Here is a 26,712-nt window from a genome sequence, read left to right on the forward strand (position 1 = left end):
TTGGCAGTCGACAACGCGCTACGGCGTTTTTGTCCCCAGTTAAAAGGCCACCACGTCTTGGTCCGGTCGGAAAACATGTCAGTGGTGGCATACATGAATCGCCAGGGCGGTGTCAGGTCCCGTAACCTTTACAGGCTGACGAAACGCCTCCTGGTCTGGGCTCAGCACAACCTGCTTTCATTGAAAGCAGCACATGTGCCTTGTTGCCTGAATCTGGGACCAGACAGTCTGTCCAGAAACAATGTCCCAGCAGGGGAATGGTCGCTGCACCCGCAGACGATCCAACTGCTGTGGGAGACATTCGGCAGACCGCAAGTGGACCTGTTCGCGTCTCAAGAGAACGCTCACTGTCCGAACTTTTTCTCCAAGAGCAGGGATGCGCTGGCCCACGTATGGCCCCGCTGCCCCTTCTATGCTTTTCCCCCCGTCTTGCTCCTGCCTCAAGTGTTGGAACGAATCAGGGAAAACAGATGCCCAGTGCTGCTCGTGGCTCCGCTCTGGACGAACCAGGTGCCCAGCTTCCGCAGGTCCCCCAAGGTCTGGAATGGGTCCTTCTCCACAATCTTCCTCAGGGTCCGGTCACCTCTTCGCATTGTGCAGCGTTTTTTGCCACACCTGTTCCTTCCCACAGACTTCCCACTGAGGTGCCTTGATACAGCACTCTGGGAACAGCCTATTTGTTCAGAAATTTCTTTCTGTGTCTTACCCTCTTGCTTGAGGGTGTCAATGATGGCCTTCTGGACAGCAGTCAGGTCGGCAGTCTTACCCATGATTGCGGTTTTGAGTAATGAAACAGGCTGGGAGTTTTTAAAAGCCTCAGGAATCTTTTGCAGGTGTTTAGAGTTAATTAGTTGATTCAGATGATTAGGTTAATAGCTCGTTTAGAGACCCTTTTCATGATGTGCTAATTTTTTGAGATAGGAATTTGGGGTTTTCATGAGCTGTATGCCAAAATCATCAGTATTAAAACAATAAAAGACCTGAAATATTTCAGTTGGTGTACAATGAATCTAAAATATGAAAGTTTAATTTTTATCATTACATTATGAAAATAATGAACTATCACAATATACTAATTTTTTGAGAAGGACCTGTATTTATTTATATATATATATATATATATATATATATACATATTTTTTTTTTTTTTTTTTTGTGAATTTGTGAAACCGACGTCATACGCGTAACTTACACATTACGAGATCTATCGATTGAGTACTACAGTCACTCTGATTTTGCTCCATTAAATACAAGTAAAATGTACAAATAAACAAAAATAAATCAGCTGCATGTGAACAAATCTATATTAAGGCAGAACCGCCGTCAGGGGAGTAGCATCTACCTGCAAAAACAGAGGCTGCATTCTCAGGACCCCACTTCTAGGACCGCATTTCTAGGACCCTAGGTTTTTAGTAACAACGCCACCTACCGAATTAGAGGACCAGCGAAGATGGATGACATTCAGAGTTTGAGTATCAAATGCGAATCAATTTTTATTTGTTTAACTTTAAAAACAATTGTGATGCATTTCATTGGAAAGTTAACGTTGCCAACGTGCTGGTGATTTGCTAAACAGTCTTGAATGCATAGCCATCATATATTAGCCTCTAATGCTGGAAAATGAATTGTTCATTTAACGCAACTGTTGCACGATAAGCCTGTGTTGACTTATTTACAGCACAATAAATTGTAGCATGTTCGTTCTGAAAGCTTGTTAATTACTCATTGTTTTTCCATTTTAATTCAGTTAAAATAATCTTAATCTTTTCACTGTCACGTGCTCACAGTCATCCTGTTTAACGTTACCCACAATACATGTTATGTGAATGTCTCTTCATTTTGACAGGGTTTTATAAAGTTGGTTGAGACATATGAAATTTTAATAGTCAGACATATCAGAGATGCCATTATAATAATTGACTGTTAAAATCCCACGTGTTAGATTGTGTAATTTACTGTATACTGTACTCTATATGAAGTGCTATCAAGGACACAGCTCAGGGTAGGCAATAGTATGACAAAAGATAAATAAATAAATTGGTTAAGTACTAGGCTTAGGCCTAATTTATGTCTATTTACTTATATGAAATTAACTTAAAAATGTTTTTCAAGAAACACATAACAATTCAGATTTCTTGCATCGCTCTCTATTATTTTTTTTTCTCAGTTCAGATGGGCTTTATTGAGTGTTTCTAGAACCTTTGTTCCCACAACATCAAAATGTTTTTTTTTTTCAAAATCTTTGAACAGTATGCAATAATTGTATTATGAACATTAATTGGTATGAAGATTGATATCATTATTTTTATCATTATCATTACTCTGTGGTAACTAAGATCTTTTAAATATGAAATTTAAAATGAGAGAGTAGAACATGTTCAACTAAATGTTCCTTATTTAATTCACTTCTCTTTCTCTCTCTTAGGAGTCAGTGATGATGTTGTCCATGTGTTTGTCCATACATTGAAGTTCCGTCTACGTGGTTCACGTCATGATCAAATTTGTTTTTGTGTGTTCAAGTTCAGTTGTTATATATTATTTTGTAAAATATTTTGTGTGTTCAAGTTCAAGTGTTATATATTATTTTGTAAAATACACAATCTTAAATCTTCCCCCAGAGTCATCCTTGTCTTCCCTCTGTACTTGAAAATGTGGTCCATCTAGTGACTTAAAAGACTATAACATGATTCCTTGTTTATTTTACTTGAGTTATTATAGTATGCTACTTAGACCCAGTAATTTCTCAACATTTCTAGGAACCTGGTTTAATTGCAATAAAGAAAGTAGTATTTGGGTGTAATAAAACTTGAAAAAAAAAACTCTAATGTAGTTAAAATTGGGTGGAAATACTGCCTTGGTGGCACTTTTTTCGGTCCTCCAAAACTAGGGTCCTGGAAATGCGTTCCTGGGACTGCTGTTCTCCGACTCGGTATATATATATAAAATCTATTTATAGGGGGAAATATCACCACGACCACGGGCACGACAGGTGCTGTTTGAATGGGCATGATGATGCTTCTGTCCTCCACTACATGGGGTGAGATGCGTGGCTCACTAGCTGCGTTTACATGAGCCCTTTTGTTTGATTTAAGAATAATTCCAAATTGATGACTTGATTAATCAGTATCTAAGAGCAGCATCTATGAAATATGGGTTGTGTATTAAGCATTTGAATTGTCACCTGTTATGCATACGAAATTATGAAACGCGAACGTAAACCGCGGTAGGGGTGTCCATGGTTAACCGATTAACCGTTAAAAATTGCGTAACCGAGTGAAACATTTTGCTCGGTTAATTGGCGTCAATGGCGTGCATTGAATTTAGTTGTAATACATTTTTGCACCGCCGGAGCGCTCCCAGACATTTGAATTGTCCACAAGAAGTTCACTTTTCATAATTTTAAGGCCGTAAATAGGCTTTCATTTCTCAAATAGTTTAATATCTTAATTTTAGTTTGAATAGGTCTTAAATTAAGGAAAGACGAGGTATATTCACCCTGCTGAGGGGGATGTGATCAAAGCCTGGAGTGGAGCGAAAGCACGTTCCTCTCTCCACTCTAAGCATTCTGTAATCACTTCGCCAACAGTCCACTCCTGGTTTTCAATTCCCGCTCACAGAAAAAAAACTAACATGTAAAAAGACCGCTTACAAGTAAACATTTTTTAATAGTTGGTTGGGATGAGTAGCCTAACTGAGTAGCCAATTTAATTGGAATATCAAATAGGTTGTGCGATTATTTAAAAAAAATCTCCATCTCCATGTTTTCGGTGCTGACGCGTTCATGTAGGCCTAATGTAGCCTGGGTTGCGCTGCCAATAACCTAAAAGCTGTCAAAAAGAACAGGCAAAAGTAATGATTATGAATGTCACATATAGCAAGGAGACATTTTAATTGTTTCCAGGCTCACTCAGCTGGAAAGATGAAGTTGACAATGCTGATTCGCGATCTTCGCAGTGAACGCGCCAGAGAGAAATGCACTTTTCATACGGATTACATAAGCAGTCAGTCTGTTTTCTTTCGTTTTGAATTGTTGTGTTTAAAAGTATACATTTCAATATAGATTTATTTATCAGGTCTGTGAGACAACTAGGCTACCTTATAGCCTACGCTGAGTTTTGGAATTCGTTTATGAGATGAGCTCCAGTTCACGCGCCGGCGGCTCCGTATTATCTAATGTCTGCTATATTTACTTATTTCCAGGTAATTAGTTGATGAAACATTGATTAAAATTAAGATACAATTAATACAAAACGAAATTCACTTTAAAGAAAGGCTTTGTCCATTCTGTTTGAGGTCTCTGTGAAAGTTTTAGTGCCGCTTCCAGAACTGCCACGTCCAATTGTTTGTTCCATATAAATGCGAACACGAAAAATAAAATAAAATGAATATTTTATGTTCTGGGGAGACCTGACCCTTCTTCATTCGGCAGTAGTACTTTTGTTTTGTGCAGTGTAATTCACAGAATTAGGTAGCCTAAAACACTATTTTGCCACCTAAAAGTTAAAGATGTTTTGTGCAGTTATTAAAGGTGTTAAAAATGAACTACCCCTTTCTCGTGCATGTGTCTGTATCTCGGGGTTGCGGCGCGTACACTATGGTTAACCGAGTATTAACCGCTAAGGGCCTCGGTTAACGGTTAATGAAAAACTTGAAAACGTGCAGCCCTAGTCGCGTTTCAAACTCATTGATCAATATGCTTGCGTAGGAGTCAGTGAAATGTGCGCTGGTTTCTTTCCGCGTTCTGCGCTGGTGTGCGAGTCTCATCGACAATAAACGCAAGCTCTTATCAGCCCTATCCACCGCGTTTACATTGCTATTAATAGTGGATACTTACATGCGGTTCCCTGTCCAAGTGTCTGCTATCAGACCCGTTTTAGTGCAGTTTCTGTTCATGTGTGCTATGTGTGTTAACCCTATATAGGCTACCCTACATACAGTTAGGGTGATATACATGACTTAAAATGTGATATTGCCTTCACACCTCTTGCGTTTCGTTTAGTCACACACCACAAGGTGTCACTGTGGCCTCAAAGCTTCAGCACTGCCACTCTGAGCTCGATTGCTGATGTCTGAGGTTAAACACGCCCCCCTCATTAGCATACGGACAAAGACATGTGGAAATAAATAAATGTAGAAATAAATAAATCTAGACATAAAAACATATATACATAAATGAATGTGGAAATAAATAAATGTGGAAATAAAAAAATGAATAAATGTATAAATAAAAAATTAAAAAAAATGTGTGAAAAAATACAATTATACATAAATAAGGAAATAAAAGTATAAATACTCATTTATTTGTACTTTTTTACATTTATTTGTATATTTATTTATGTATTTATTTATTTTTAACTAAGTCAGCTTTGGCATTCCATAGCAGACAGATAATATTGCGTCAGGGAGGGCTGCATACAGCCTTGCACTACAGCGCCCCAATGGCGTTAAACTGCATTATTCCAGGCTTAAGTTACATTAACGTTAGTTGAAATATCTGTCAACATTTTGCCCTAGAGAGACGAGTGAAGAGCTGTGCTCTCCTATTTCTACCTATTTCACGACGAGTGTTCCACACAAACTATTAAACCGAACACTATTGGTTTTCGTTCCACTAATTAATACCACGCAGCTCAATCATTTCACAACATTAAAAACGTAAGTTACCACAGAAGAACCATGACTATCACAGAAGCACGGTCAACGAAAGAATCTTCAAAATAAAATCATAACAATTTGTTTTAGTCCGGTGATCTTCCTGATAGGCCAATATACTGTTAGAACACTGTAGAAATTCAACACCCAACAGTTCACCTCGTAAAATGGCCTACGTTACAATGTGCTTCGCGCGTGAATAACTTTGTCGAGTGTCAATACTTATATAACTTTGTCGACAATGTCTAATAAGGGGAGAATTGGCACTGTATGGTTACTTCCGGTTTCTGGACTGGCTGCAGTAACACTTCTCTGTCCATATGGGGGCGCTCGCAGGCGAGTGCAGAATGAATGGGAGTCTATGGGGTTTCACCCCCAGAAATCCACTTTTCTCAGGATATAATTTTTTTCAAGTAATTTGAAAGTTGCATTCAAAACGGGGGGCTAAGATAATACACTCAGCTGAAAATTGCATTTTTAATTTCACTTATCTGTTCTAAAAATCCGTTCAAAAATGTGAGGACGTCACATAATAGCAGAATGCTAGCGTGTTCTGGCCAACAACGACCCAACCTGTAAGAAATCGAAAGGACATAAGTACTCGTTCATTCGACTTTTGGTCTATAATCTATATTGAACTTGCGGAATCAACAATAAAATCTATGTTGATTCAACGACAAGCATGAGAAAGGGATACATTTAGCCGTCTAGCTCCATAGACTCCCATTCATTCTGCACTCGCCCGCGATCACCTCCAGTGGAATTCTAATGGAACTGCAACCAAGATGATATACAACGGGGCTAATAGGAAGTGCCAAGACTCTCCATAGACGGACTCTGGTCGAGTGTGCTCGGGAAGAAAATGCCCGAACGTGCATAAAAACAATTACGGTGCGCGAGACGTGATGACAGACAAAACTAAACTTAATCGAGGCTTTATTACTAACATCATTTATAAAGTGGCATGACACAGGCCATTTACAAAAATAAGACGTCAGAGCTCGTTGTCTAATGTTAACTTAGTTATTCATTATTACAGTCATTTGCAATCGAACAATATACAACTAATAAATTGTATACATTGAAATCAATTTACAGTCTGATTTATCTGTATTACTGTCAAAGTATTAGACTTACCCAGTCTTGACTCTTCCACAGAAGTAAAATGGCGTTTGCATGTGGTCGGGACTCTGGTTCAGTCAAAATGACGGTTGCACATAAACGGAGGTGTGGCTTGATTAACTCTAAACGAGAGCGGTGTTCATTTTAGGACATCCTCAGACCTCAGACATATGAAGACAAGGCATCATGCCTCAGACTAAAAGGCTTCAGTCATACGACAAAACGGCATCGCGCCTCAGACTGAAAAGCTTCAGGCCTCAGGAAAAACAATATCAGGTGTCAGGTCTCGTACAATTAGGCGTCAGACGAAACAGCCTCACACATAAAGGCATCGGACTAAACGGCATCAGACAAAACAGGTTCAGACAAAAAGGCATCAGACAAAAAGGCATCAGACATAAGGCATCAGACATAAGGCATCGGACGAAACGGCATCAGACAAAACAGCCTCAGACAAAAAGGCATCAGACATCGGATGAGACGAATCAGACAAAAAGGCATCGGACGAAACGGCATCAGACAAAACAGGTTCAGACAAAAAGGCATCAGACAAAAAGGCATCAGACATAAGGCATCGGACGAAACGGCATCAGACAAAACAGCCTCAGACAAAAAGGCATCAGACATCGGATGAAACGCATCAGACAAAAAGGCATCGGATGAAACGACATCAGGCGAAACAGCCTCAGACAAAAATAATGTTATTTTTTTTCCATGTTGATTATGAAAAGTGAACAGCATGAGTAAGATAGGATGTGCAATATATGGGTCTCAGACATGATTTTGACCACTTCAAAAGAAATGTACGTTCTAGTTTATGATGAGATGCTCCAGTTCACGTGCAATGCAAGTAACGGCGTCGGCGCCTTCATGTAGGCTACTAATGATTATATTGTCTGCTATATTTACTTCTTATTTATTAAATCCAGGCAATTGGTTGATGAAAAATGTATTAAAAATAAGATACAATTTATACAAAACGAAATTCACTTTAAAGAAATTAAGGCTTTCTAAAACAAACCTTAATGAAGTGGTCAAAATCATATCTGAGACCCATATATTGCACATCCTATCTTACTCAGTACTCACACTGTTCACTTTTTTCAACATGGAAAAAAAAATAACATTATATTATTTTAACAAGTATGAAACTAAATGGCTTTTTTAATGGCTATAGTAGACCTACAGACTCTCTATTGCTGCACAGTCATTTAATTCTGAATTTTGCACACATAAGTTTAAAGGCATTTGTTTGTGCATAAAACATATCTGTAACATTGATCAAGTTCACGGATAATTGTGCGTGCATGTATTAATCATTATGATACTAAAATCATAAAGTAGGCTATACTACAAAAAAATCAGATGAGCCCAGAATATGAACACGTGTTTAATTAAACGTTTAGCATTTTCCTCCCATAGAAAACATTATAAAATGCATAATGGGGCTTAATGCAGATTAGAATGTCCCCTTATTATGTCGAAATAGCAAGTTATTATGTCGAAATAATGAGATATGTCGAAATAAGGAGATATTATATCGAAATAACAGATAGGCTGTTATGTCGAAATAACGACTTATAATGTCGAAATAATGAGATGTGTTGAAATAAAGACTTAATATCTGGAAAAAACAAGATAAGTTTTCACAGCCTGAATATAATTGGTTCCAATAATAATTTTTGGGGGTGCTATTGGGGTGCTTTGGTCTTTATTGGGGGTGCTGAAGCATTGCTAGCCCAGCGCCGCCCATGATACAAATGAAAAATGTTTACAGCAATGTTAAATCAAGCTCAAGCAGTTTTAATCAAGCATGCTAATAGCTCGAAAGAATGCTTTAACTTCACGATCATGAAAACTATCCATAGTTTGACAACATAGCCTACAAGCTAGCTAGTTGAAATATGTCATCTAACTTTTTAAACGTGCAAATAAAACTCGCAAAATGCATGTTCTTTTCTGTAGCCTATACAACGTAATTAGTGTAACATTTGATGAAAGAAAATTTACAAATATATCATGACGGGTTACCGCCTCCATCTGATCTGAACCGCGTACATGTGACGTCACATGGGGCGAGCAATGCGAACCTCTAAACTCCACCTGAGTCCGTGTGGCCCGATGCCTTATAGCAGATGCCTTTTAGTCTGATCCCTTTTTGTCTGAGGCTGTTTTGTCTGATGCCGTTTCGTACGATGCCTTATGTCTAATACCGTTTTCGTACGATGCCTTATGTCTGATGCCGTTTCGTACGATGCCTTATGTCTAATACCGTTTTCGTACGATGCCTTATGTCTGATGCTGTTTTGTCTGATGCCGTTTCGTACGATGCCTTATGTCTGATGCCTTTTGGTCTGATGCCTTTTTGTCTGAACCTGTTTTGTCTGATGCCGTTTCGTCCGATGCCTCTATGTCTGAGGCTGTTTCGTCTGACGCCTAATTGTACGAGACCCGACACCTGACATTGTTTTTCCTGAGACCTGAAGCTTTTCAGTCTGAGGCGCGATGCCGTTTTGTCGTATGACTGAAGCCTTTTAGTCTGAGGCATGATGCCTTGTCTTGTCTGAGGTCTGAGGATGTCCTAAAATGAACACCGTACTACGGTTATGTTTGCAACAATGCAAAATAACACCAACTCTAATCTAAAACAGACACTTCTGGTGTTAAACCCAATCTGTTTAGTGTTGATTCAAAACTTTATTTTAACACTTTATTGTAACACTGGAAAATCAACACTGGTAAATTTACTGTGCACTTTCATTCATAAATAAACCCCATCTGTGTTGCGAAGCGACACCACAGAATCCAGTCACAAAAATGAAACTCACTGAGCAGAACGTCATGGAATTTGGCCATTTTTGAATGAATAAATCAAAAGTAGGGCTGTACAATGAATCAAATCTCTCTATGACTAGTGTCTTTGAATATTAAAGCTCAAAAACACTGCTATTGAAACCTGAAGTCTGTATGTTATGCGTGTCTCTGTGGATGAGCACCGCAGTTTACTACACACACACACACACACAGAAGCACGCGTGACACTCGTGGTGTTTTCAGGGTCTCACTATGAGGACACAAACACATGTGAACTTCATCGCAGAGCTGTTATGAGAGTCGTCTTAGTCTTGTTATGAGAGAGTTTTATCTGATTGTCTTTACGACAACCCGTCAAAATAAAAGTTCGGTATAACGAAGAAAAACTTGAAGAAATTATAACAGTAATAAGGGCTACTATTGCACACAGTAGAGTATACTTCAAGTGGGTCTAAAAACAATAACAACAATAATAATAATAATACCGTTTATTAAAACACAGAAACTCAAATGTCTTCATTTCAACCTGCAAAAAAAAGTTCAGTCAAACTTTAAGAAAATATGTACGAAATTGCACAGTAAAAAGTACTTTTAAAAAAATAATAATAATAAAAAATTATTTTAAAGGAATATCACACAAGTTTTCATGTTTTAATTTAAACAGAATACTTAAAAAAAGCAATTAAACATTTTATTTGATTACTTTAACATTAACTAAATTGTTAGTTTTATAAATTCATTTGAATGCCACCATTTTGTAAAGTAAAGTTTTTACTCTTTATTTTTTTTAATTTACTTGTGCTTCAGTGACCATATTAATTTAACATTAACACATATTCTTTATTATGCTCTCAATTATGTAGATGCATACAGTATGCATTAGTGTGTGTGGTGGTGCTTATGCTGTGTACAGAACGGGATTAAGCAGGTGAATTGACAACCGAATTCAGTTGCAGTGTGTATGTGGCCTTGTGGTGATTACAAACAGAGATTATTCAATAACTCCACTCTTTTATTATCATCACTTCCTCTCCTGCTTCTGCTCTTTTCAAACTCCCAGGCTGATAGAAGACTGGTAATAGAGTCTTGAGGTGCCAGACAAGACTTCTTGTTGACAGGTTTTACTAATTTGCACAGCAGACAAAACGGATATCTTTTTAAATCTATCTGATATTTCTGACATGGAGACCCATCCAGGGGCGGACTGGCCATCTGGAGCACCGGGACTTTTCCCGGTGGGCCGGCCCGGTACACATATAAAAAAAAAAAATGGCCTACCTATATATAAAAAATGACGGAAATCATAATATTACATTTCTTTTCTAAACAAATGGATGAGGGAATCGATCGCGCGGGCGCGGCCGACAAGGAGTGTGTTTCGTGTGCATGCAATGTGAGTGTATTGCCCTCCCTCCCTGTTAAGTTTGGTCTACTCAAATGCGTATCTTGAAACATGCCCTCTTTCACGTCCTGGAAACACAGCAAGCCAACGCCGATGAACTAGTAGCGCAGATGAAAGCCGACTGTGTTGTCGCCTCGCATCGCCTGTGTCGCGGGAAAAAAGCCGCACTTGAAACCACCGAGAGAAATACAGTCTACTGTTAGCTAGAATGCGCGTTCTGCGCCTGGGTGTAAATGAGACAACTGTCTATTTCTGCAGATAAATTCGTCTATATTCGTCATTCAAAAAGAGAAACCGATGCCGCCGGCTGGCGGCTGCAGATACACACGTAAACTAAGCAGTGCGTGCTTACCATTCTGAATATCAATCCTGCTAAACACTTTCTTTATTCCACTCCTCGCATGTTAATATTTAAATATTCGCCAAGGAACACTCAGGTAATATGACGTAACATTAGAACAGCCTTCTATCTGTGCTGTTTTGACTTCTTTGCTCGCTGTTTTGTTATTATTCTCGTGCAGTGCACTGACTCGTTCACTATGCTGAACAGCCAATCAGAGTTCCCTCTTTCACCGACATGTCGAATCGAGCTGACGAGGACCAATTTCAGCCGACGGTTAAAAAAAGCATTAGAGGTAGATGCTGTGAAATGCTTCAAATTAACAGATTATACATTTGGCGCGAAGAGTAGCAGTTCAACAGGCTCTGATGGCTCTAGCTCCCCCTGACTAGCTGATATGCTGTCTTGATAGTTTTATATTAATAATGTTGTGTGTCTTAATGTTCTTCTGTTTGTTTCCCTTTGGTTTTTACAAATATGACCTAATATATGTTGTGTTACTTAAAAAAAATGTTTAAATAGCATTTATTTTTGTATTGTGTTATATTTTTATGCTATAAGTGGTGTTAAAAAATATTCTGCACATTGATGGGCCAATGTGTTATGATTTGGGATGTGGTGGGCTGCTGTGGGCCAGAAAGTTCAGGGCCACTTTTTGGTACCAGTCCGCCCCTGGACCCCTCCAATCTAATTTTAAATCCGATTTTGGCACAATCTAACAAGTTGCTAAAGAATATTTCATACACTGTTGTCTTGGAAGAAGAAAGCAAACTCAACAGGACACACTAAACCCCAGCTTCATCTGCTACAGTGAAGAGAGACTCCGAGGTGCTGCTGGATGAATAAATGTAAGTTTGTGTCTTTCCGGCCAGAAACATATATTGGCAAGTACAACTGAATACCTTAATGAACTGAATGCAAAAACACCTAAGAACTGCACAGCTGCCAATGATACACTGAACGATTCATAATGAACAGAAACTCTGAATAACACACTTTTTAAAAAGTAGAAATAAGTTGTAACATAAATGTATTTACTGTAATTTTTAATGAATCTAATGCTGTTAAAAGGATAGTTCACCCAAAAATGTAAATTCTGTCAGTATTTACTCACCCTCATGTTGTTCCAACCCCGTAAGACCTTCGTTCATCTTCGGAACACAAATTAAGATATTTTTGATGAAATCTGAGAGCTGGATCACTCCTCCATAGGGTTCTAAGGGACTGAAACTTGTTCCCCGAAAAGTTATTAAAGATATCGTTAAAATAGTCCAAGTGACTACAGTGGCTCAATCTTAAGTTTATCAAACGACGGGAATACTTTTTATGCGCAAAAAATACAAAAATAACGACTTTATTTCAACTATTCATTTCCCTCTCTTTGGGCCTCGAGTCAGTTAACGTAGTGTGATAGCGTAGAGCTACGTCACACGTAAGCTCACTATTGGCCGACGCTGGTCATGTGTGTGATGCGTGCAGTGCCGATCCTGACCTCCCTGGGGCCCTAAGCAAAATTCTGCTAAGGGGCCCTCTACCTGACCCCGTGGGTGAACGTGATTTCACCAAGTACCACATGTTCCTGGATCAACATCTTTGTTGATCCTGGATCAACTTTCCAATCAACCAATCAGATTTGAGGGACAAGTTTACAGTTTATGTCACGTTTAGGCTTAGAATCAGGGTGAAGTCCTTAAACATCAGTGTTATTCACTGATCATTACCCTCTGATTTTAGGGAAAAGTTATGGGTAGGGTTAGGTTTAAGGGTAGGGATTGGGTAAGGACTACATTTTGGGACAGGAATGTTGATCCAGGATCAACAAAATATGTTGATCCAGGACCATGTCTTACTTGGCAAAAGCTATGTAAACCGATTGCCATTTCCACATAGTCACACCTGACACTTCAGTGCTCCCAATACAATCCTCCCTCCTTTAAACAAAACAGTCAAAGAATTCAAAGTACAAAAGAAATCAAAAGAAATCAAAGTACAAAAATATAGAACAGAATGAGGTTCAAACAAACAATATTTATTGAATAGAGTATTTCTATAGAATATTGGCTGATGATCCAGCATCTCTTCTACTGACAAACTTAAGCATAGCACCTGCAAATTATAGATAACTCATTTTATAAGCTGCATCAGACCCATTCAAACTGGCTCCCAATTTCCTTTTATTCATTTTCAAATATAAAATACTATTAATACTATGACTTGGCTCTTGTAATATTTAATTAGTGAACTAGTGATGCAGATATCAATAATCCCTGTGAGTGATGACATCATTGATATAAAAAATTAACTTTTGTACAAGTGAACATGTAATTCCTGATATCAAAAATAGACATTGGTAGATAAAAATGTAACTAAGGGGCCCTATAGTAAAAATAATCAAGAATTCACATTGCAAATAGTAAAAAAAAAAAATCTTGATATCAAAAATGCATGAACTGTAAATGAATAAAATCTAAAATGGCTTGCCATAGCATGTTAAAGGTTTTTTTTATTATGCATGTTGAAGCAATTTTTGATTTATGATTAATATTTACTGAGGGATGTCCATCCATATTGACCAGTATGTCCAGCTAGCTATTCAACATTTAAAATTCAATATAGCCAATAAATCAGTAGTCAAATTGTCAATACATTGCTTTCCATCTTGTATAATTAGTGCAGTTGTTTAGAGTTTTTAACTACACATTGACTGAGACTAGATAATCAGTGTCTTGTTTTAAAAGTATATACTGTATAATGTGTACTTTGATGAGGAGTGTCATCATTCACGTTCATATATTGTACAGTATGTCTGGTCGTGGTCTCCACATATATTTCTGCTTGAAAAATGCGCGTTTCATTTCGTGCGCGCGCATATGAACGCATGATAACACGCGCGACGCGGTTATCTTTTCCGAGCTGCAGTAAACAAACACCGTTGCACTTTGTCGTTCATCGAAAACAAACGTAATAAATAATTGTATTTTACTCACACTTTTGTCAGGCACAAAGTGATGCAAGAGATGCACTGACTGCCTGCCCAGCTAGGTTAGCAAGACCGAAAAAACACAGTAGAAATGCACATAAACTTTACTTTGCTGACATCAAACTTGGAGAGGAGAGAACACAAGTTTACCTGATTGTTTTTCCCGCAATTCACTCTCATGTTTTTTCCCCCCTCTTTTCGTGACCAGAAGAATAGTTTCACTTAATTTTGTCATGGATGTTGTAAACATTAATTGACGCGCTATGGCACGAGGGGGAGGCGGGGCCTTGAGTAATTTGCGAGGCCCTACGCAGCTTGCGTAGTGAGCGTATAGGGCGGATCGGCTCTGGATGCGTGTGACGTACAACAACAGAAGAACTGCGCTATATCACTAGTGAACTGACTCGAGGCCCACAGAGAAAGGAAATGAAGAATTGAAATAAAGTCGTTATTTTTATTTGTTTTTGCACACAAAAAGTATTCTCGTCGCTTGATAAACTTAAGATTGAGCCACTGTAGTCACTTGGACTATTTTAACGATATCTTTAATAACCTTTCAGGGAACAAGTTTCAATCCCTTTGAAGCCTATGGAGGAGTGATCCAGCTCTCAGATTTCATCAAAAATATCTTAATTCGTGTTCCGAAGATGAACGAAGGTCTTACGGGGTTGAACAACATGAAGGTGAGTAAATACTGACAGAATTTACATTTTTGGGTGAACTATCCCTTTAAATGAAAAGCAAACAATGTCTTCATGTTCATAACCTGAAACCACCAAACTGTTTTTATATATGGTGTATCTATTGTCTGTTGTGTCACTTACTTCTGGAACCTGAAAGATTATGTCTTAAGTGTTTATTTAATTCTGTTCTATTTACAATTAATATTTAATTTTATAGTGAATGTATATTATGCTTTAAGTAAGTGTTATCAATGTTGAGTTTTTAATGACTGATGAAGATTGTTGTAACAAAGTATGGAAACACATTCATATAGAGTCATACACACATAAACAAAAGGGCTCCTTAGCATGTAAAAGGTCCATTTTATTTTATTTTATTTTTATTTTTTATTTTTATTCTGTTTGTGAGTCCCTGATGTATTTTGGGATTATTTATAGTAAGAAATCTGAGATTATAGACAAAATAATTAGTTCTTGTTTATTATTAAGATATGTGTTTGCACAATAAACTGCATCTGAGGTGTCATACAATTAACTCCTGTAACTATTGACTGATTCTTTGGAAATCTGCTTTTCCTCCATCTTAGATCAGGTTCAACTCTATTGTCATTTTGAGAGCCAATGAAATAGACAATCTTAGTTATCAATATTGGAAATATTCATGATGAGATGACCTCTAGACCTACTCTTCTAAATTCATCTCAACGACACAAAATACAAATTCTCTCACAGCTGTTTTGAGGGTTGTATTTTTTTCACTGATTGATGAACTATTTACCAACAAAAGAAAATAATACATATTTAAACTGTATTTTAAAGAAATATAAGTCCAACTGGTGACTGTACTGATATGATAATTTTACCATAGAATTCAAATAAATATGAAATCTGTTGTTTTTCCTTATGATAAAGAAGCAATTGTATTGAATATTAAAGGGTCTGTTTGCCAGTTTTCTCAGATAACGACGAATATTTTATTTATAAATATCTCATTTTAAACTGAAATTCTTTGTATAAATGACAGTTTGCCAGTAACATTTTGCATCTTTAACAAAACATTGTGGAGAATTTAAATTGTTCATAGGGTGTTAATTATGTATAGTAAATATTAAATTAAAAAACTAAGAGACACTCACCACTGACACTGAATATCTTTACTGTTGTCCCTGTGGAATTGGTGATCTCTAGTTTATATTTTCCAGAGTCTGTGGTTTTGATGTTTGTGATCTTGAGATCTCCAGTCTGGTTGTTCAGCTTCAGTCTGTCTCTGGATGCCCCTTCAGTTCTGATGGAGCCATTACTGATTCTAGCAATGCGATTTACATTTAACCTCCATTCTATCTCATCCTTTCTCCGTACTTCAGTAACACCAGTGTATAAAGTGTCAGACTCTCCCAAAATGACTGACACTGACACTGTCTCTGGTTTATCTGTATACACACCTGGAGAACAAACAGAAACAGTCAGTCAGAAATGAAACAAAGTTTTCTGATACAAAATCAGAAATCATAAGTCTTGTCGACTGATCAGTGGTACTAATAAATAGACAATAGCGTCAATAGACGTGAAGGACTATAATGCGTTAAGAGCTCGCTCAAGTACTGCGGAGCTAAACCATTTAGTGCTTTGTAAGTAATAATCAATATTTTAAAATGTATACGATGTTTAATAGGCAGCCAATGCAGTGTTGACAGAACCGGGCTAATATGGTCATACTTCCTGGTTCTGGTGCGTTTTGAACTAGCTGTAGTTTAAACATAAACAATGGCGTGGCGATGGTCATGGTGGCACGTGCAAATGATCAGCTTAATCATTCTTGGGGATTTTAACAAAGCAAATCTTTCCCGTGAACTACCAAAATACAGACAGCACGTTACATGTCCAACCAGAGACAGTAATACTGGACCACTGTTACACCACAATAAGAAATGCGTATCACTCCGTCCCACGGGCAGCTTTGGGGCTCTCTGATCACTGTTTGGTTCATCTCATACCGACCTACAGGCAGAAACTGAAATCAGCTAAACCTGGAATAAGGACTGTAAAAAGATGGACTAATGAAGCAGAGCAGAATCTACAGGCCTGCTTTGATTGCACTGATTGGACTGTTTTTGAAGCTGCTCCCAATGATCTGGATGAGCTCACAGATACTGTAACATCATATATAAGTTTCTGTGAGGATACATGCATTCCTACCAGGACATTCTTATCATTCACTAATGATAAACCATGGTTTACTGGGAAACTCAAACACCTTCGTCATGCCAAAGAGGATGCTTACAGAAGTGGGGATAAAATCTTGTATAACCAGGCCAGAAACAGATTGACAAAGGAGATCAGAGTTGCTAAAAGGAACTACTCTGATAAACTGAAAAAACAGTTTTCATCCAACGACCCATCATCAGTCTGGAATGGCCTGAGGAACATCACCAACTACAAGTCACCATCCCCCCGATCTGTGGACAATCAACACCTGGCTGACGATTTAAATTCATTTTACTGCCGGTTTGAAAAGCCCTCATTCACACCACACACCGGCTCTAACCTGCACTTCACACATTCACCATTACCTCCTGCACTCCAATTATCACTCCCCCCTCCTGCCATCCAACCTGAGCTTAAGGTCTGTGTGGAGGACGTGAGCCGAGTCTTCAAAAAACAGAAGACTAGGAAAGCCTCAGGCCCAGACGGCATCTCATCTGCTTGTTTAAAAGCCTGCGCTGACCAACTGGCCCCGGTCTTCACGCAGATCTTCAACAGATCATTGGAGCAGTGTGAAGTTCCCTGCTGCTTCAAACGCTCCACTATCATTCCTGTCCCCAAAAAACCCAAAATCACTGGACTTAATGACTACAGACCTGACGCTCTCACGTCTGTGGTCATGAAGTCGTTTGAAAGACTGGTGCTGGCCCACCTGAAGGACATCACTGGACCCCTGCTGGATCCCTTTCAGTTTGCTTACAGAGCAAACAGGTCTGTGGATGATGCAGTCAACATGGGACTGCATTATATCCTGCAACATCTCAACAGACCTGGGACTTATGCAAGGATCCTCTTTGTGGACTTCAGTTCGGCCTTCAATACCATCATGCCTGGTCTTCTCACAGCCAAACTGACCCAGCTCTCCATACCATCCTCGATCTGTCAGTGGATCACCAGCTTCCTGACGGACCGGCAGCAGCGAGTGAGACTGGGGAAACACACATCCAAGACACTCACAATCAGCACTGGTGCTCCCCAAGGGTGCGTTCTGTCCCCACTGCTCTTCTCCCTGTACACTAATGACTGCACTTCTAAAGACCCCACTGTCAAGCTCCTGAAATTTGCAGACGACACCACTGTCATCGGTCTCATCCGAAACGGTGACGAGTCTGCTTACAGACTGGAGGTTGAACAGCTGGCTGCCTGGTGCAGTTATAACAACCTTGAGCTGAACACGCTCAAAACAGTGGAGATGATCGTGGACTTCAGGAGGAACAGCTCAGCACTCCCCCCACTCACCATCATGAACAGCACTGTGGAAGCAGTGGAGTCATTCAGGTTCCTGGGCACTATCATCTCTCAGGACCTGAAGTGGGACAATCACATTGACTCCACTGTGAAAAAGGCCCAGCAGAGACTGTACTTCCTTCGCCAGCTGAGGAAGTTCAACCTGCCACAGGATCTGCTGATTCAGTTCTACTCAGCCGTCATTGAGTCTGTCTTGTGCGCTTCCATCACTGTCTGGTTTGGTTCAGCTACCAAATCAGACATCAGGAGACTACAACGGACAGTCTGGACTGCGGAGAGGATCATTGGTGCCCCCCTGCCAAACCTCCAGGACCTGTACTATTCCAGAGTGAGGAAGAGAGCAGGTAAAATCATCACAGACTCCACTCACCCTGGACACCACCTGTTCGAACTGTTACCGTCAAGACGGAGACTCAGATCACTGGCCACAAGAACATATCGGCACAGGAACAGTTTCTTCCCACAGGCCATTTCCCTCCTGAACAGTTAACACTCCTCCCAAGGCATATGCCTGTAAGTGCAATACTCCCACTGTTTAGTGCAATATCCTACAACTCAGGTGATACTTATATCAGGGAACTACACTGCGACCAAAATGGTCGCATATGCGACCTTTTGAAATGCCATTGCGACCCTAATTTTTAATGGGTCGCAAATGTATCACTGATTATTTTTGTACCTATGTTTTTAGGCAATATGCTATGCTTTACTATGAGCATTTATTAAAACAGAAATGTGTATTTTAAGAATACGTTTTATAACGTGCTCTGAGCATTCAACACATCAAGTTGGCTTCAGCCCCGCGACCGTTACTTAGATTAAAACGTACCATTGTATCAGTGCTGCGCGAGCTCTCTCTCTCAGAAACACGGACGCGCGCACACAGAGAGAGAGAAGATAATTGTAAAATGAAAATTGGCTATAGTTTAAATTTTGTTCTTGCTTGTTTTTTTCTGTCAAAATGTCAGAAAGCATTTTGTATTATCCATCCGTGTTTTTAAAATTCGTTAAATGACGGCCGTTTTACTGCTAACACAGCCCTCATTATAGGCCTATGTCGGATTCATTTAACTTATACTTGATATTATTTTTATAATAAGTGATTTGTTATGCTATTATTGGACTTCTTTCTATTCATTGTCAACTGTTTTCTATAAATATGTTTGTATTGGCTAACATTTATTCAGCTAATGCGTGTCCTGTTTAAAATGTGCAATGTTCAAACGCAAAGACAGCACGTCACAAATAGAAGCCGTTTTCCCTGGATATTGGAATAATAAATACAACACTTTTTTTTTCAGCATTTTTTTTTTTACTCTTTTCTAGGGGTTTCTTAATTTTAGACAAGTTGACCAGCACACATTATATGCAATGCAATATAATGCATGCGTGTCCTATGTGTGACATATTTTGCACACAGGTAAAGGTGCCCAATATCAGTCATTTCTAAAGTAAAAAAAAGAAAAGAAAAGTGTTTTTAAAAATATCTCTTTATTTGATTATCAGTAAATTTGTTTTCTATACAGAGATATCGACCATAACAGCAATATTAATATCGGTTATCGGTATCGGCCACAATTTTCACATCGGTGCATCACTACTTACGAGTTCACGAGTCTGCCCATCTGTGCAAACCATAGCATGTTGAAATCCATTTTGCTCTTTATTGTGTACAGTATTTTCTATTGCAGTAAATCTATCCCAACCAATGTTAAAGAAAACAAAAACAAGGCGGCATGTGGTTTAAAACATGGCAAGTAAAATAAAAAGCACATCTGTATGCAATACAGTTTCATTATTGTTCATTATTATCCAGAGCGGCTTACTATAAATAATTTGTGCGACCAAATCATATTTTGCGCTAGTAACTGAAAAAGTTAGTAGTGCAAGTGCCACCAGTGGAAAAGGTTAGTGTAGTTCCCTGTATATGTAGATTTATTTATTTATAATATTCAAAACACTGTAAATAGGTTCATAATCTGTAAATCTGAAAATGTCTATTCTGACTAAACCCAACTGTGATAGTTTTATTCTCATATATTTATATTTTTATTTTTTATTCTTATAATTTGTAGTATTATGTTTCTTGTTGTATTTGTATATGTCCACTGGAAGCCTCAGTACCAAAACAAATTCCTTGTGTGTGCAAGCACACTTGGCAATAAAGCTCTTTCTGATTCTGATTCTGAAATGCAGCGGCTCCCCTCAGTCCCTGGATGGTGTTTACATGTTTACCCTCGTGCAAGTCGTTGTGTTTAAGTGAGAGTGAGTGTTTGTAGCATTTGTCTATCACTAGGCGCACATATAATCGGATGTTTTTTTTAAAGATAAACAGAACTTTTATTTATGAGTTCAACTCTGTGGACGCAAATGATCTTTGGGCCTTGGGATTACTCCGCCGGTGAAGTAGCCGATTCTGTTCCCTACCGGAATTCCTGTTCACCCCTGTTTCTGCTTACAGCGCATGCGCAGTAGATGTCTCAAAGCACAGCTGGATGTACGGAAAGCGAAAAAGCCCAAAAAGGACACACTTTAATTTTTGTATTATGTCTGAATATATTCAGTTTAATTTTGCCCATACAAATTGCCTTATCTGTCTGTGTTTATGTCCAAACTTATCCCTCATATTATTGTCTTATTATTTATAAAGATTGCAAAACGTCAGAGATGACAGGTTTATGATATACTTTGTAAACAGTATACAAAATGTACATTAACAATATGTTAAATGTCACCAAACTACACATGAGAAAAAGAGTTCCTCAAATTATTCTCACAAGGGAAACACATTTTCAGGTGACACCTTTTATGTTCCCTGTATGAAATAAAAATAAAGAAATAAATATGAATAAAACCATATATTGCTATTATTACCTTCTTTAATATTTTTCACATGTAAGATACATGGGTGCAACATATCATTCTAATCGTAATTAATTAACATACAATTTCAGAGGGCACTAATTAAATCAATCAATTAGTCAAGTTAATAAATGGTGTTATAAATTGTTGTGATGACCACACAACATTGTCACCTGAATTTATATTCTTGCTGGCACATTCCAACAATGGATCCAAAAATGTATGAGGAAATCATGAATTATAAAACTCAAGGCATATACCCATTTGGCATAAAAAAAGACCATAAATATGTCATTCCCAGACGTTCCTCTAATTTCCAAATTGATGGTAAGTAATCTATTCTAAATTATAATTATTCTAGACAGTGGAAATAACTCTAGATAAGTCCACAGACAGGAGTGGGGTATAGTGATACACCAAGACTTGATACGAACAAAAATCCCATGCTTGTCCATGGACTACAGCCTTCTTATAATTGACTTGCCAGCAACTAGAGCATCCAAAATAACCTATCCTGCAATTTCAGTTTAAATTATCCTATTTCTTCCTTTGGGCCTTCAGAACCTCATTGCAGGTTATTGTTTAGATTTTACTAACAATGAAGCTATTTCAATAGATTTGAAAAAAAGTGAGAAAAAAAGTGGTTGTTGGACAAAAAGAGGCCAACCAAATATTCATAGAATTCCATGCCAGCCCCTACGGAGCACACTGTGGCACGGAAAAAACAAAGCTTGCCATTTCAGCGAGGTTCTACTGGCCTGGAAATTTGGGGTGGACATCGATAAATGGGTGAATACTAAATTATTCCCTTTTAACTTTGCTGTGAAACATACAAATGGATTATGTTTTGGAATGAATTTCTCATTTTCTGAACATCAGGTTATGCAGTGTGCCCAGTGCCAATTTAGCTGACTGTCCATCAAGCAGGAGCCCAAGTACATCCCAATATGTGTATGTAAGCTTGTCCACAGATGTGAATGGGTTTTGAGACCGGTATTTCATGAGTTCACATAATTTAAATGTATTTATTGTGCTATTTTAATTTTAAGGTGGATAAGCCTCTTGAACTGCTGCGCATGGATTTAGTGGGGAAAGTCACCAAAACCAACAAGGGAAATGAGTACATTTGTGTCCTCGTTGACTATTATACTAAATGGTCCGAGGCATATGCAATCCCAAATAAATCTGCAGCAGTTGTCTCGCGCTGCATTATTCAATTTTTCTACAGGTTTGGGCACCAAAGAGAATATTAACTGACCAAGGCACTGAGTTTGTAAACCAGGTTTGTAGTTTGTTGAATGAACTAAATCCAATATGCGCAAGAATTTAATGGTTTCACACATTTGTCTTTTTTTGTAGATTAATGTTAATGTATGTTTTGGAAACAGATAAATGAAGAGCTCTGTGCCTTCCTCAATGTGGAGAGAAGCCTCTGTGCCCCATACCATCCACAAACAAATGGGCTTGTGGAAATACTAAATGGAACCATTCAGAGCTGAACCTTCATTAACAGGTTGCTTTGTGGTAATGCAATATTCAGGGAAATATTGGTGTTTTTGAAAATTGGTTACTCATAACTTGCAACTCCTTTTGGTCATGACTCCAGAGCCTAAATGGGACGAGTACCTAGATGTGTTAACGTTTGGTCTTAGAACCAAGACACAGCTAACAACTAGGTTCTCACCATTCTTTTTAATGTTCGGCATGGAGGCACGATATCCTTGTGAGGTGCCTGAGACGTATGAGGTATGTGATAATTTACATTGTTCCATATAAATAGCATGTCGAATCAATTACAAGTTAGTGAAATAATTTCAATCTTTAATATTTCTGAAAAGGTCAACAGCACAGTGGAATCTGTGATAGCAGAGGACACCATTTCAAAGGCCATTTCTCTGAAGGAGAAAATGGACAACATTGTAAAAAAAAAAAAGTACGAAAAAAAAACATGACAGGAGACACAGGGTGGCAAATCAGGCACCATTTTTTGTAGGGCAGATGGTCCTACGAAAAAACATACGGACCCAGCAGAGGAAAGGGGGCAAGCTTGAGCGCAGCTGGTTTGGGCCGTATGAAATTATCCATTTCCAAGATAAAAGCGCAGATTTAAGGGATGAAAATGGCAAGATTTTCCCCAAAATCAACTCTGCCCATCTCAAACCATTTAAAGAAGACACACCCCGGATACCCCATAGAATTACCCAAGCACCACAACATAAAAGAGCACATCAAGAAACGTCATGCCCTCCACTCACACCTGTAAACCTCTCCATCACCAAGTCCCATGAAACCCAGCCCCCACCATAACCTCCATCCTCACCAACTGACTTATCCATTTGGAACAAAACCTACTATATCCTCACCCCTGTCTCCATTGAACTTTTCAATGAAAATGCCACTTTCCTCTCCTGTGTCCCACACCCCTACAATGACGACAGAGGTACCAGCTGACACCACAGACGCAGTGCATGGCTTTAAGTGTTGATGTAAAGTCAGATCTTATAATAGACCAATGTTAGTCTGATTTCTAATATATTTGTGAGGTGGTAGGTGCAATGCTGTTTTTGGTTATCCTCTGTAGGTATCAAAAGTGCCTGGGCTGGAAACGACAGTTATGTACTGCTGTTCAGAGTGGGACCCTATAAATTATTTTACAAAGACCTACGGATCGGCCCTGGAAGGGAGTCGGAGAGTGAGGTACACATTTCATTAGCCGCGTTTCCACTGCCGGGCTAGGGTCGAGCCGTGCTAGTGCGTGCCAGGGCCAGTCGCGTTTCCACTGTCACTTCCGGGGCTTGATCGGGGCTTACTCAGGGCCAACGGCCAGGATTTCTGGCCCGTCGAATACCTTGGGCCAGAGCGGGCCAGCTCGGGCTAGAGGCGTGGGCAAGGTAAAAGGCGGAGTTTATCTGTTTTAAGGAATGTTATGGTCTGCGGCAAAGCCGGCAAGATTCACATTTCACTTTTTTATATCGCGCAAAATAATCGCTGCTCGAAATGGAGAATCGCCTGTACTGGTCTGTCGAAGATACCAAAGCTCTTCTGAGCATTTGGGCAGAAGAAAGGGTACGACGTCAATTTGACGGCGTGTGAAGAAACGAGGACATTATAAAATACATCGATGCTGAATTTTCTAAGCTAAGCATTCAGCGAGCAACGCTTCAAGTTCGGGAAAAAATAAAAAAGTTGCGGGCACAGTATTGCACAAGGGGATTAAAACGCACAATGGACAAAGCGGAGCTCAGAGAAGAAACTTTCCATGGTAGACTTGATGGACGGTGTGCTGGGTCACCGTCCCTCTGTTACTGGCGACTCGCGAGACAAGTCGGGACACTATTGCAGCCACGGCCGGTGAGTTAATATGCATGCTATCTTCCTAACTTAAAAAATAAATAAATTCATAATACCTGCTGAAATGGGTTGGGTTATATGACGTTTGATCCAGAAAGGCGTGTTAGGGGCGGGGTTTAGGGCAGTGGAAACGCAAGCCCGGTGCTTAAGGCCTGAGGCCACTGGCTCGGCTCGGCTCGCTGTTGGCCCTGGCCCGGCCCTGGCCCGACAATGGAAACGCGGCTATTGATTTTGACAGATAAGCCTTTCATCTGATATGTTAATATTTTGTATTGATGTTTAATTTTGCATTGTTTGTCAAGGTTATAAATGCGTATCTGTCCCTGAAAGTGAGGGAGCACAATTTGACCTCACCGGGCAAGGCATTCCATTGGACACATTTGCCATGACAGATATGTGGAAGGGAAAACATGAAAGGCTCAAGGTGTCCTGCAAATTTTATTTATTTTGCATTTTATTACTTGTGCTAATGGCCATTCTGTTGCTGTTGGTTAGCAAAGTATTATATCTTTATATATATATATATATATATATATATATATATATATATATATATATATATATATGAGCTATGAGGTCATAGTAGGGATTGTAAATGAGGGCCACCACTGGTTCCTAGTTGTAAGTATTTGTGGTATAGAACAGTTTCCCTTGAGTTTTCTGTTTTCCCCTTAATACTGATTAACAATAATATACCCCTCTCAAGTTGTCTGGATATTTTTGCATGTTACTTAGGCTATATTCCCATCCCAACAAAAAACCCTTCTGCTTGACTCAATTGGAGAGTCAGACATCAAGAAAAAAAAGTGTTTGGAAACAACAAGGTATTTTTCATGCACCACAATCATATAGTGTTATTGTGTAATATGTACTGTATGCTTGAAATAACCTATACTATCTTGTTTGTAGAGCCCTGATGATGGCAAAGGGTGTTTCAGTTTCAAACTGGCTGTGTGAAAGCTCGCCTCACCCACTTCAGAGGGATGCTATATCATGTGGTGTGTTCGCTTTAGGCTCGTTTCCACTGAGCGGTACGGTACGGTACAGTTCGGTACGGTACGCAATTATTTGCGTTTCCACTGTCAAAAGTTGTGAATGGTACCAAAAAGCCGAACCGTACCGTACCACTTTTTGGGTACCCTTCCGTTGGGGTACCTAGCACAGTGGAACGGTACTAAAGGGTGGAGCTAGACTCACTGCAGAACGCTGATTGGTTGACAGAGTATCGTCACTTGCGCGAGCTACAAGGGGAATGACAACAAAAGCAGCGCCATTTTTTTAATATACAGTTGGAATATAATAGTATGGTTATTCTTTCACGAAATGTAGTTTTAAGAGTTTTTCAGACGAGAATGTAGTTGTTTAAAGCTCAAATCTGTGGTTTATTTATAATGTTTTATGATAATTTGATCCATTCCAGGCGATCACCGGGCGCTCGGCGCTCATGTTCCCCGCCTGGAACAGCCTTTCCTCGGCTAGTCGTTCTGACGTTTGCCGCTGACTCTGTAGTGGTAATTCGTCTTGTGTAAATTTAACGGGTGATCTTTGGTCTCGTGAATCGATAATTCGTTCCCTGGCCAATCGTTTTGGCTGAGGGTTATGTGAAGTTTCATATATTTAGGCTATTTAACTTTTCCGTTGTAACGTTAATGTTAGACCAGCGCTGAATTTGTATATTTGACTGAATTTTTTGCTTTATCTCTTATTGTATAGCTTCTTGTAACGTTACCTTTTACTTATACTTTTATAATGGCTATTATTGCTAAAACTGAAATTTAACTGGGTTGAGTTTTGTCATTTTTTATTTTATTACAAGATTATCACTGTAATGTTGTTTATTGCAACATTTGTACAAATGCAAATATTGCCAGGAATATGTGTAATATTTTTAAAATTTAAACGAAAAGATGCAGGGTTGTGTTTTATATTTCGTTTTGTTATAAATAGGCTAACGTTAAACATGCAGTAAATAATATAATCAGGTCTATACATTGCC

General features: G+C 38.9%; 3 protein-coding genes and 1 pseudogene across 4 annotated transcripts in view; all 4 read right to left on the reverse strand.

Annotated features, from left to right (window-relative positions):
- Nucleotides 1-26,712, reverse strand: part of LOC143734954 (uncharacterized) — a 375,259-nt gene that overhangs the window by 164,500 nt on the left and 184,047 nt on the right. The window lies entirely within an intron of this gene.
- The window catches only part of LOC143735223 (uncharacterized), a 395,094-nt pseudogene that overhangs the window by 70,419 nt on the left and 297,963 nt on the right, over nucleotides 1-26,712 (reverse strand). The window lies entirely within an intron of this gene.
- LOC143734907 (uncharacterized) overlaps nucleotides 1-26,712 on the reverse strand; it is a 328,536-nt gene that overhangs the window by 36,368 nt on the left and 265,456 nt on the right. The gene's annotated exons all lie outside the window — the stretch shown is intronic.
- Nucleotides 1-26,712, reverse strand: part of LOC143735299 (uncharacterized) — a 35,765-nt gene that overhangs the window by 6,341 nt on the left and 2,712 nt on the right. Inside the window, exon 2 of the mRNA XM_077225438.1 lies at nucleotides 16,130-16,435. Within this exon, the coding sequence (XP_077081553.1) occupies nucleotides 16,130-16,435 (306 nt within the window). The remainder of the gene's footprint in view (nucleotides 1-16,129; nucleotides 16,436-26,712) is intronic.

This window comes from Siphateles boraxobius, unplaced genomic scaffold (assembly GCF_051911475.1).
Source record: "Siphateles boraxobius isolate OS27281-9 unplaced genomic scaffold, OSU_SipBor_1 13, whole genome shotgun sequence".
In the NCBI taxonomy this organism is placed as follows: domain Eukaryota; kingdom Metazoa; phylum Chordata; class Actinopteri; order Cypriniformes; family Leuciscidae; genus Siphateles; species Siphateles boraxobius.